This window comes from Lipotes vexillifer, unplaced genomic scaffold (assembly GCF_000442215.2).
Source record: "Lipotes vexillifer unplaced genomic scaffold, Lipotes_vexillifer_v1.1 scaffold1127, whole genome shotgun sequence".
Lineage (NCBI taxonomy): Eukaryota > Metazoa > Chordata > Mammalia > Artiodactyla > Lipotidae > Lipotes > Lipotes vexillifer.
Genome location: NW_006770020.1, coordinates 157,532 through 171,506, shown reverse-complemented (window position 1 = coordinate 171,506; position 13,975 = coordinate 157,532). Strand labels below are relative to the sequence as shown.

Sequence of the window (13,975 nt, the reverse complement as noted above, 5' to 3'; positions counted from 1 at the left end):
AGCAATTGATTTATTATGGTCTCTGTGCAGTCAAACCATTCTGCTAATGATAATCTGTATTTGCAGCCACTCCTCAGCACTAGCATCATTTCCTCAGCTCCACCTCAGATCATCAGGCATTAGATTCTCATAAGGAGTGTGCAACCTAGATCCCTTGTATGCACAGTTCACAGTAGGGTTCGTGCTCCTATGAGACTCTAAGGCCACCACTGATATGACAGGAGAAGGAGCTCAGGCAGTAATGCAAATGATGGGGAGCAGCTGTAAATACAGATGAAGCTTCAGTCGCTTGCCCACTGCTCGCCTCCTGCTGTGCAGTTTGGTTCCTAACAGGCCACAGACCAGTACCAGTCAGTGGCCCAGGGGTGGGGACCCCTGCTCTAATACAAAGAACAAGACTAGGATGCCCATTATTGCCACTTTTGCTCAACATAGTATTGGAAATTCATGTTAGAGAAGTTAAACAAGAAAAAGAAGTAAAAGGCATCCAAATTAGAAGGGAGGAAGTAAAACTGTCACTATTTACAGATTCCATAGAAAACCTGAGGTTTATACCAAAAAGCTATTAGAACTGATAAATGATTTCAATAAAGTTACAGGATACAAGATTAATATACAGAAATCTGTAGATGTTCTATACACTAATAATGAACTAGAAGAAGTATAAATTAAGGGAACAATCCCATTTACAATCACATCAAAAATACCTAGGAATAAACTTAACCAAGGAGATGAAAGACCTATACTCTAAAACTATAAAACAGTGATAAAAAATTTTGAAAATAATACAAAAAATGGAAGTATATTCCATGTTCTTGGATTTGAAGAATTAATATTGTTAAAATATCCATACCACCCAAAGCAATCTACAGATTTAATGCAATCCCTATCCAAATACCCATGACATTTTTCACCGACCTAGAACTAGTAATCCTAAAATTTATATGGAACCACAAAAGACCCTGAACAGCAAAAGCAATCATCAGAAAAAAAGAAAGAAACTGAAAGTGTCATGCTCCCTGACTTTAGACTATACTACAAAGCTACAGTAATCCAAACAGATTGGTACTGGCACAAAAACAGACACATATATCAGTGGAACAGAACAGAGAGCCCAGAAATTAACCCATATACATATAGCCAATTAATCTATGACAAAGGGCACAAAAATGTACAATGAGGAAAAGACAGTCTCTTCAGTAAGTGGTGCTGGGAAAACTGGACAGCTACATATAAAATAATGAAATAAAGCATTTTCTAACACCATATAAAAAATAAAATCAAAATATATTAAAGACCTAAATTTAATACCATAAACCATAAAATGTCTAGAAGAAAGCATAGGGGGGACACTCTTTGACATAATTTGTAGCAATATTTTTTTGGATCTGTCTCCCCAGGCAAAGGAAACAAAACAAAAATAAATCGATGGGACCTAATTAAACTCAGCAGCTTTTGCACAGCCAAGGAAACCATCTACAAAATGAAAAGGCAACCTACTGAATGGGAGAAAATATCTTCAAACAGTATGTCCAATAAGGTGTAAAATCATATATATATATAATGAAAAATTCATATAAAAAAAGAAGAACCTAATGAAAAAATGGGTAGAAGACCTGCAGACACATTTTTCTAAAGACATAGACATGGCCAACAGGCACATGAAAAAATTCTCAACATCACTAAACATCAGGGAAATGCAAATCAAAACCACGATGAGGTATCACCTCACACCCTTCAGAATGGCTAATATCAAAATGTCTACAAATAACAAATGTTGGATAAAGTGTGGAGAAAAAGAAACCCTAGTACACTTTTGGTGAGAATGTAAATTGGTGTAACCATTATGGAAAACAATATGGACGTTTCTCAAGAAACATAAATAGAACTACCATATGATCCAAGCAATTCCACTTCTGGGTATATATCCGAAGAAAATGAAAATGCTAGCTTGAAAAGACTAGTATTTTCATCGTTGGAATAGCACCCCAACGTTCATAGCAGCATTATTTACAATAACCAAAATATGGAAGCAACCTAAGTGCCCATCAACAGAAGAATGGATAGAGAAGTGTATATATATACTCAATGAAATATTACTAGGCATAAAAAAGAATGAAATTCTGCCATTTGCAGCAGCTTGGATGGCCCTAAAGAGTATTATGTTTAGTGAAATAAGTCAAACAGAGAAAGACAAATATTTTATGATATTACTTACATGTGGAATATAAAAAATAATATAAATGGGGCTTCCCTGGTGGCGCAGTGGTTGAGAGTCCGCCTGCCGATGCAGGGGATACGGGATTGCAAGAATAATCATAGCAGCATCATATTTAAAAATAAAAATAAAAATAAAAAAATACAGGGGCTTCCCTGGTGGCACAGTGGTTTGGAGTCTGCCTGCCAATGAGGGGGACGTGGGTTCATACCCCGGTCCAGGAGGGTCCCATGTGCCACAGAGCGGCTGGGCCCGCGGGCCATGGCCGCTGGGCCTGTGCGTCTGGAGCCTGTGCTGTGCTCCGCAACGGGAGAGGCCACAGCAGTGAGAGGCCCACGTACCGCAAAAAAAAAAAAAAAAAAAAAAAAAAAAAAAAAAAAAAAATAATATAAATGAATGTATATGCAAAATTGGAACAGACTCACACGTGTAGAACACAAACTTGTGGTTACCAAAGCAGAAAGGGAAGCGGGGAAGGGGTAACTAGGAGAATGAGATGAAGAGGTATAAACTACTATGTATACAATAGATAAGCAACAAAGATATATTGTATAGCACAGGAAATTATAGCCATTATCTTGTAATAATTTATAATGGAGTATAATCTGCAAACATAGTAAATCACTATGCTTCATACCTGAAAATGATCTAATACTGTAAATCAACTATACGTCAATAAAAAAATATGTGGTACACACACACACACACACACACCACACACACACACACAGTGGAATATTATTCAGCCATAAAAAAATAAAATCTTGCAATTTGAAACAAAGTGGATGGACCTGGACAGTATTATGCTTAGTGAAATAAGTCAGACAGACGAGTATAAGTTTTCACTTACATGTATAATCTAAAAGAAGAAAATGAATAAATATAACAAAACAGAAAGAGAATCACAGATATAGAGAATAAACTAGTGGTTACCAATGGGAAGAGGAATGGTGGGTACAAATTTCAGTTCTGCAAGATAAATAAGTCCTAGAAATCTAATGTACAACAATGTGACTATAGTTAAAAATATTGTATACTTGAAATTTGCTAAGAGGTTGTATCTTAGGTGTTCTCATGAGACACACACACACATACACACAAGGTAACTTTGTGAGGTGATGGACAGGTTAATCAGTTTGTTTGTGGTGAATATTTCAGAATGTATACATATCAAATCACCCATTTTTACATCTTGAATATGAACAATTTTAATTTTCAACTATAAAGTTGGAGGAGAAAAAGAATAAATTAAGACAAAAAGCCTAACTGTGTGGAAGTGAGACTGGAATTGAAAGGATACAAATAATAGCTCACATATATTGAGAGTTTACTATATGTCAGACAGTATTCTAAGTGTTTAAACTATTAATATTCCCAGATAAGGAAACTGAGGCAAAGAAAGGTGAAGTAACTTTCAGCTAATGAGTGATAGACTGGGATGTCAAATTCAGGCAGTGTAGTTTCACAGTGTATGCTCTTGGCTATTATGTTTACATCCTCAATAAATGAGCTATTTGAAGAAATAAATAATAGAAATTCAGAAACACATAACTGGGGGCACAGAGAATGTTAAGAATCAATCATTAATTTTGAGCCTGAGTGAATGGGTGATGCTGTTATTAAAAACTGGGGCTTAACCGTATGTTAAATGGAAATTGTTGTATCTGTACTTTCTGCTTTGCATGATTGTAAGCTCAAAGGAGATGAAGGGCTGCATTGCATACTAGAGGTGACATCCAGATAAGCTAGAGCCTCATGGCTCTCTGCTGAGAATATCTACCAGAGACAAGGATATCACTCTCTGGAACCCCTCGCAATGAACCCCAATCTTTAGAGTACAATAAAGCAGGCATTTCTTCAGCTGTCTCAGTTCCAAAGAACCTGTGGAATACCAGTAATAGAAAAAAAGTATACCCAGGTTGCATACCAAGGTTGGGTTCTATACAAACTCTAATACAGTATATGTTTACAAGAAAAGAGGTCCCCTTCCTAGTCCAAGGTGTCTAAATCTCACTTCTAAGCTGGAGATGATTGGGGATGAGAAGTCTTCAAGGAGAGGGTACAAACTGATGACTGAAAAGCTATTTCTGACCCATAGGCAGGTTTCTTTGAATCTATGGTGTTATAAAATTTGTTTAATTACATTCCAACATTCAAAATCTAGGATGTTTCACATAAAAATCATGATTCTTGGGCTTCCCTGGTATTTTCTTCAGCTGGTTTCATGAAAGCTACTGTAGAGTAGAAACAAGACATAGGGGTAAAAGCCATGAATGGAACCTGTGCCCATGAGTATAAATAGATCAACCTTTGTTTCAAGAATTTCTTCTCTTCCTGTCTCTCAGAGACTCTGTGTGTGTGTGTGTGTGTGTGTGTCTGTGTGTGTGTGTCTGTGTGTGTTGGGGGTAGAGTGGAGGTGGGCAGACCTGTATGGATTCTTCGGTGGGCTTTCAGGTGAGAGCTTTTGGTGTACACTTTGCTGCATCCTGCAAAGTCACACTGGTGAATCCGTCTTCTCTTCAAGTCAAGGGACTCTTCTCCCTGCATTTGGCTCATTGCTGCTGACCTGAGCAAAGAAAGAGAGATAAGGTCAAATAGTGATTTTAAAGTGGAGGCTAAATAAATGGATTTACATATAATGGGATCACCTCATACATGCATTTAATTTATGCAAATTTAATACCAGCCCCGCCCCCCAATAATTGAAATAGCTCAAGCAATTCCCTCAACTAAGCCATTCTGCTCAGTAAATGCAGGTCCCAGAAGGTGGTAATGTTTCTTTGGGTAGTTTCTGTTCCCAAGCAGTATGAGCATTTCACTCTAATAAGCTTCATTCTTAGGTTTAAAGAAACGTATTTTTCATCCAACATGGTTGCTAAAACACAAGCCAATGATAAGGTTGCTTTAAACTTACAGAGAGAAACAGAATGCAACTGTACTTTATAGGAAATTTGTATATTTTCCAAGGGTAAAAATTGATGATCTACAATTAAAACATTACTGTGTATAACATCCATGTCCATGCACATGTGTGCATACAAGCTCATACCTTCGCTGAAAAGGCAGTTTACCTATTTTTTTTGTCCTCGAATTCTTACTATTGTGTCTGAGAACTTGTTCCACTTTTACCACAGACACACACATATATACACAGAGACAGACCTGAAGTAAAGATAAAAGTACTTACTGTTGTACCTGAATACCCTGTAAGGCTGAGGATCCACTCTCAATTGCACTCTCCTCACTGTCACTTGGGATCTCCAGTGGAGACATGGAGGTGGGGTCAACTTTAACTAAAAGCAAAGAAAAGGAGCAGTGTGGGCTACACATATATGAGCCTCTAATCATTTTCAGGATTCCCAGTTTGGCCCACAATGAAAAGTAGCAGCAAGATAGAGAAATAAAGAAAAAGCAAAGATGGAAGAAGTATATTTGTATGGAAGGAAGAGAAGAGCATTTAAAATTTTAGCAGAGCAGGATAAAGAAATTCCTTTGAGGGAAGGGTAGTGTGGAACATTGTCACTAGAATGAGCTTCTCTAGGATAGTGAGTAAGATAAGATAGTGGGTTTCTCTAGGATAAGATCTGGGTATGATTCAACTCCCTATCTCGAGGACCCAAGACAGTGTCTATTGAAAAGTCAGGTTCAATTTGTATTTGTTGAATCAAACTCTAAATAGTTCCCTGGTTGTCCTCAGATCAATGACTAGGCTCATGCTAGAGGTGAGAACATCCCCTTTGGCTTTTGTGTTCCTTAATGGAAACGAGGCACTGAGATGAGACACATAATGCATGTCTAGCAGGTGCTTGATACATGTTAATGTCCTTCCCTTCCACCTATGTTGGCAGAAGCCCTTAAATCTTTATTGTCAACCAATGGTGTTTCTGACACCTAACAAAACTCAGTCAGATGGTCAGACATCCAGATCTAGCGAAAGCTTCAAAATTTCTATATAGAAGAAACTTAAGGGTGGCAATAAAGTTGGGGATGGGGAGTATTTGGCTAGAGCAGTCACCTCCATACATTGTGTATCATTCACTAAAACGTTTTAAGCATATATCTGTGTCTGTGTCTCTGCATGCGTATGTGTGTGTTTATGATATAAATGTACTAGCATCCTAAAATTTTGTGTACATTATGAAAAATAAACAAAATATCATATAAAGGGTGAGACAATACAAATAGAAGTTTTGATGCTTTCTTTTTGTGCTCCAAATACTTTGTGCAATACCCCCTTTTCCCCCCACCAAGGGGTAAGCATACCATTTGGAGACCACTGTGCTAATGGTCTTAGCTTGAACCTACATTGAACACTTTAAAATTTATGGTCTTAGCTTGAACCTACATTGAACACTTTAAAATTTATTCCATTTATTTAAAATGGTTCTGATGGGGCTTCCCTGGTGGCGCAGTGGTTGAGAGTCTGCCTGCTGATGCAGGGGACGCGGGTTCATGCCACGGTCCGGGAAGATCCCACATGCCGCAGAGCAGCTGGGCCCGTGAGCCATGGCCGCTGAGCCTGCGCGTCCGGAGTCTGTGTTCTGCAACAGGAGAGGCCACAACAGTGAGGCCCGCATACCGCAAAAAAACCAGAAAAACCAAAAAAAAAATAATAATAAGATGGTTCTGATGGACTGATGGATATTATGATGGGGGGGAATTCAAAGCCCATCAAACCAACCCTTGGTGTTACCACTGCCTTGATATCAGTAAATTCTCACACAAAGAATTTTATTTTCCCATCTCCTGTTTTGTTTGGCTCTCTCCCTATATAATAATTTATAATTGTGTTTTAAATAACCCCCTCAGGGGATCTCAAAAACAAGATTGCTATGAATACTTATCATTACCACAATTAACCACTAATAACAGCATTTTTATTCAAAAGAACACAGCGGAGTCTCAGCAACTTGATGCTTATTATATCACTCTCCTACATTTAGTGATGGAAAGATCACAAGGCATTGAATTTCAAAGGTAGAAAACTCTTAGAAAGTTTTTTTTTTACACTGAGCTGAAATCTGGTTCCTAGTCATTTCCACCCGCATAGCTCCCCTTTGGTCTTTTTAATTCATGCTAAACATTTATCATCTCCTTTCTGACATGGGTTTTAGTCCTCTCACCATCTTAATCTTTCTCCTCTGATTATACTCCAAATACCCAACATCCTTCCTAAAGCTGAACATCCAAAACTGCTTGTAATTCTACAGATGTGGTGAAGGTAAATATCTTGAACCACGTCAAGAAGCCATATAATTTTCTTCCATCATTCTCCATTACAAACTAGATATGTCTCTAGGAGGGGAACTGGGTGGTTGGGGGATAGTGGTGAAAGGGAGATAAACATACCTTTCTGAATTCTGAACTTATTTTAAAAATAAATAAAAGGTAAGATTACAGCATATGAACTCTCTCCTGGAAAAATTTTCAAGTGTGTTCATCACATTATTTGTTACAAGACAACTACTATCTACCACTGTGCTCTCTGGAGATGCACAAAGAAAAATAAGATGGAGTCTTGTCCTCGAGAAATTTACAATTCATTTGGGAAGAATGCCCATACACTTGTGATACAGGCATGTAAAAAAGTAACATGGAAGGTGATAGATGCTAAATGAGGTGGAACACAGGAAAGATGGCAAAATTTCAAAGACTATTTTACCTGTAGGGAAGACAAAAGGTACAGTGCTGGGAGAGGCTGGGAGATAAGGCTGGTTATGTATGTAGGGCTAGAAACATTCTCAACTTTTCTACCAAAGCATTCTTAATGACATGGAAGACTAAACACATCCTCCTGGAAAGTCCCAGTGTAGTTTCTTTAGTAGGTTAGAACTATTTTTGGAGGTCATGTTTTAAAATATTATTCAAATATTATATTTTCTGTTTAATAAAATCATATTTTAAAAATATAAAATGTTTTAAATTACTTACTGTCAAATAATATAGAGGTTCCAGGAAGATACATAGTATTTCACTCAAAGATATGTATATCCCAGTTTGAGAAACATGGGCTAAATGAAAAAGATCCTTTGTACATTTGTAAGCATTGAAGAGACATGATAAAAACAGTATTTATGAAAAATTGCTCTTAAAGTTGTATGCAAGAATAATTGGAAAAGAAATAGGAGGTAGGACATTCAAAAAGAGAATAGATGAAGGAAGGTAAATTCCAGCAAAGGGGCAGATTGATGCTCACCTGATCCAGCATTTTTGCCGTCTCCTCCAATGAGTGGGACTGTAATGGCTGCAGGGCTCCCATCTGCAGGCAAAGTAGTATACACCATGGGCAGTGACTGCACCATCACTGGGATGGCCTTCAGACTACCCATCTTATTTGGCAGATTGACTGAGGGGATGCTGTGAATCACATGTAAGATCTGCTGACCACCAGTGCCCTGAGAGGAGGCCAGGATAGAGCCTGGGGTCAGAACAGTAGGGATGTTTGCTGAAGTGCCTGTGTCTGATGTTGAAGTGGATACTACAAGTGTCTGGGAAGCAGACTGTGGCTTGGGAGGACGTACTGGAGCTTGCAGCATACTGGCAGGCTGAAGAGGAGACTTTGGCTTGTGAAAGGAGAGGTCAACTGGTTCCACCTGGGGCAGGTTGAAATCATTAGCCAGAAGTTCTTCTGGGGGCTCAATCTTGATGTCATTTAACAGTGCTGGGTTCTCCATGGGGTTGGCATCCAGGAGTGGTGGAGATGTCATATTACCTCTGTCTGCTGCCTTAAGGGAATCTCTAATTTTAACAGGGCCAGTGACCTAAAATAAATACATAAACAAATGAGAGGTGAAAACAGTGAGTGTTAGTACCCTGAAGAAGAGAGATGTGAGCAATGAAAGAAAGAAATCTCTATTCTGTTGTCATGGACAGAATATACAGGGAGTTGAGAAAAATGAGGCAAGAGGAAAAAGTAAAACAAGAGTAAAGAGGAAAAAAGAGGGAAACTTTATTGAGTACCAGCATCAGGCACTGTATAAGGCAATTAATACAAATTATTTCATTTAAACTTTACAATAATTCTGCAAGATTAATTAGAATCAACACATCTGAGTATCCACTATTAGTACTGTGTCAAGCCCAGTGAGGGCACAAATGAATAAGGTATAGCCACAAAGTACATACTAACATACCAACTACAATGATAGAATAATATGAGTAGCTTATAAGTCATACCATAATAAGTGATGCAGTAGATATGCAAGCAAGGTATTTTAGAAAAAGAAAAGGGAATGATTCATTCTGTCTAGAAGATCAGGGAAGGTTTCAAAGAGGAAGTAATATTTCAGATGAGTCTTATAGAATTAATAGAAGTTCTGTAAGAAGAGAAAGGGTAAAAAAAAATTTCCATCTACAGAGACATACCAACAGACAATATGCTTAGGTAATAATGATGCAGTACAGTCAGTTGTATTAAATGCAAAATATATCTGTGCAACTTTCAAATTTAAAAATACCAATTAAGGGACTTCCCTGGTGGTCCAGTGGTTAAGACTCTGTGCTTCCAATGCAGGGGGCGCAGGTTTGATTCCTGGTCGGGGAACTAAGATTCCACATGCAGCGTGGCCAAAAAATAAATACTAATTAAGTAATCACTTTATAGGTAATATATAAAATAACATAAAACCTCAACCTAATTACAATTTTTCTGAGTTGAATGAATTCAAAGATCAAGGATATTCCCAATTAAAAAATGGGTAGAAGGGAACAATCATCAACAGGAAGACATTGGAACTCACCAAAAAAGATATCCCACATCCAAAGACAAAGGAGAAGCCCCAGTGAGACAGTAAGAGGGGCAAAATCACAATAAAATCAAATTCAATAGTTGCTTGATGGGTGACTAACAAATCAGAGAACATTTATACCACAGAAGTCCACCCACTGGAATGGAGGTTCTGAGCCCATGTCAGGCTTCCCAACCTGGGGGTCTGGCAAGAGGAGGAGGACTTCCTAGAGAATCAGACTTTGAAGGCTAGTGGGATTTGATTGCAGGACTTTGACAGGACTGGGGGAAAGAGAGACTCCACTCTTGGAGGGTACACACAGGGTGGTGTGTGCGTTGTGACCCAAACGAGGGAGCAGTGATGCCATGGGAGACAGAACCAGACCTGCCTGCTGGTGATAGAGGCAGGGGGTGGCTGTGTCTCACCGTGAGGACAAGTACACTGGCAGCAGAAGTTCTGGGAAATACTCCTTGGTGTGAGCCCTCACAGGGTCCGCCATTAGCCCCAACAAAGAGTCCAGGTAGGCTCCAGTGTTTGGTCATCTCAGGCCAAACAAACAACAGGGAGGGAATCCAGCCCCACCCATCAGCAGACAAGTTGAATAACGTTTTGCTGAGCTCTGCCTACCAGAGCAACAGCCAGCTGTACCCACCACCATTCCCTTCCATCAGGAAATTTGCACAAGCCTCTTAGATAGCCTCACCCACCAGAGAGCAGAGAGTGGAAGCAAAAAGAACTACAGTCCTACAGCCTGTGGAACAAAACCCACATTCACAGAAAGATAGAAAAAATGAAAAGGCAGAGGACTATGTACCAGATGAAGGAACAATATAAAACCCCAGAAAAAACAACTCAATGAAGTAGAGATAGGCAACCTTCCAGAAAAAGAATTCAGAATAATAATAGAGAAGATGATCCAGGACTGTGGAAAAAGAATGGAGGCAAAGACAGACAAGACGCAAGAAATGTTTAACAAAGAACTAGAGGAATTAAAGAACAAACAGAGATGAAAAATGCAATAACTGAAATGGAAAATACACTACAAGGAATCAATAGCAGGATAACTGAGGCAGAAGAACAGATAATTGATGTGGAAGAGAGAATGGTGGAATTCACTGCTGAGGAACAGAATAAAGAAAAAAGAACAAAAAGAAATGAAGACAGCCTAAGAGACCTCTGGGACAATATAAAATGCAACAACATTTGCATTATAGGGATCCCAGAAGGAAAAGAGAGAGAGAAGGACCTGAGAAAATATTTGAAGAGATTATAGTCAAAAACTTCCCTAATGTGGGAAGGAAATAGGCACCCAAGTCCAGGAAGTGCACAGAGTCCCATACAGGATAAACCCAAGGAGAAACAAGCTGAGACACATAGTAATCAAATTGGCAAAAATTAAAGACAAAGAAAAATTATTGAAAGCAGAAAGGGAAAAATGACAAATAACATACAAGGGAACTCCCATAAGGTTAACATACAAGGGAATTCCCATAAGGTTAGGAGCTGATTTCTCAGAGGAAACTCTCCAAGCGAGAGGGAATGGCATGACATATTTAAAGTGATGAAAGGGAAGAACCTACAACCAAGATTATTCTACCTGGCAAGGACCTCATTCAGATTTGATGGAGAAATCAAAAGCCTTACAGACAAGCAAAAACTAAGAGAATTCAGCAACACCAAACCAGCTATACAACAAATGCTAAAGGAACTTCTCTAAGTGGGAAAGACAAGAGAAGAAAAGGATCTATAAAAACAAACCCAAAACAATTAAGAAAATGGTAATAGGAACATACATATCAATAATTACCTTAAACATGAATGGATTAAATGCTCCAACCAAAAGACACAGGCTCGTTGAATGGATACAAAAACAAGACCCATATATATACTGTCTACCAGAGACCCACTTCAGACCTAGCGACACATACAGACTGAAAGTGAGGGGATGGAAAAAGATATTCCATGTAAATATCAACAGACACCTGGAAGCAATTCTCATATCAGACAAAATAGACTTTAAAGTAAAGAATGTTACAAGAGAAAAAGAAGGACACTACATAATCATCAAGGGAGCAATCCAAGAAGATATAACAAATATAAATATATATGCACCCATTATAGGAGCATATCAATACATAAGGCAACTGCTAACAGCTATAAAAGAGGAATCAACAATAACACAATAATAGTGGGTGACTTTAACACCTAACTGACACCAATGGACAGATCACCGAAACAGAAAATTAATAAGGAAACATAAGCTTTAAATGACACATAGACCCACTAGATTTAGTGGATATTAATAGGACATTCCATCCAAAAGCAGCAGATTACATTTTCTTCTCAAGTGCACACAGAACATTCTCCAGGATAGATCACATCTTGGGTTACAAATGAAGCCACAGTAAATTTAAGAAAATTGAAATCATATCAAGCATCTTTTCTAACCACAACGTTATGAGATTAAAATCAGTTACAGGGGAAAAAACATAAAAAACACAAACACATGGAGTCTAAACAATATGCTGCTAAATAACCAAGAGATCACTGAAGAAATCAAATAGGAAATCATAAAATAACTAGAGACAACTGGCAACACAAACACGATGATCCAAAACCTATGGGATGCAGAAAAAGCAGTTCTAAGAGGGAAGATTATAGCAATACAAGCCTACCTCAAGAAACAAGAAAAATCTCAAATAAACAACCTAAACTTAAACCTAAAGCAACTACAGAAAGAAGAACAAACAAAACCCAAAGTTAGCAGAAGGAAAGAAATCATAAGGATCAGAGAGAAATAAATGAAATAGAAACAAAGAAAACAATAACAAAGATCAATAAAACTAAAAGCTGGTTCTTTGAGAAGATAAACCAATTGATAAACCATTAGTCAGACTCATCAAGAAAAAGAGGAAGAGGCTTCAAATCAATAAAATTAGATATGAAAATAGGAGAAGTTACAACAGACACCACAGAAATACAAAGCATCCTAAGAGACTACTACAAGTAAATCTATGCTAATAAAATGGACAGGGCTTCCATGGTGGCACAGTGGTTGAGAGTCCACCTGCCGATTCAGGGGACACAGGTTTGTGCCCCGGTCCAGGAAGATCCCACATGCCGTGGAGCAGCTAGGCCCATGAGCCATGGCTGCCGAGCCTGCGTGTCCAGAGCCTGTGCTCTGCAACGGGAGAGGCCACAACAGTGAGAGGCCCGCGTACCACAAAAAAAAAAAAAAAAAAAAAAAAAAAAAAAGACAACCAGGAAGAAATAGAAAATATGAATAGTCCAATGACAAGTAATGAAATTGAACCTGTGGTTAAAAATCTTCCAAAATATAAAACTCCAGGACCAGATGGCTTCACAGGTGAATTCTATCAAACACTTAGAGGAGACCTAACACCCTTCCTTCTCAAACTCATCCAAAAAATTGCAGAGGAAGGAAAACTCCCAAACTGATTCTATGAAGCCACCATCACCCTGATACCAAAACCAGACAAAGATACTACAAAAAAAGAAAATTACAGACCAATATCACTGATGAATGAACATGCAAACATCCTCAACAAAATACTAGCAAACAGAATCCAACAGCACATTAAAAGGATGATACACCATGATCAAGTGAGATTTATCCCAGGGATGCAAGGATTCTTCAATATACACAAATCAATCAATGTGATACACCATATTAACAAACTGAAGAAGAAAAACCATATGATTATCTCAATAGATGTAGAAAAAGCTTTTGACAAAATTCAACACCCATTTATGATAAAAACTCTCCAGAAGGTGGGCATAGAGGGAAATTACCTCTACATAATAAAGGTCATATATGACAAACTCACAGCACAGTTCATTCTCAATGGTGAAAATCTGAAAGCATTTCCTCTAAGCTCATGTATAAGACAAGGATGTCCACTCTCACCACTATTATTCAACATAGTTTTGGAAGTCCTAGCCACAGCAATCAGAGAAGAAAAAGAAATAAAAGGAATACAGATTGGAAAAGAAGAAGTAAAACTGTCAC

At 38.2% G+C, this 13,975-nt stretch overlaps 1 protein-coding gene across 1 annotated transcript in view; it reads right to left on the bottom strand.

Annotated features, from left to right (window-relative positions):
- Positions 1–13,975, bottom strand: part of KLF8 (KLF transcription factor 8) — a 65,525-nt gene that overhangs the window by 20,473 nt on the left and 31,077 nt on the right. The window contains exon 3 of the mRNA XM_007445950.1: positions 8,415–8,979. Within this exon, the coding sequence (XP_007446012.1) occupies positions 8,415–8,979 (565 nt within the window). The remainder of the gene's footprint in view (positions 1–8,414; positions 8,980–13,975) is intronic.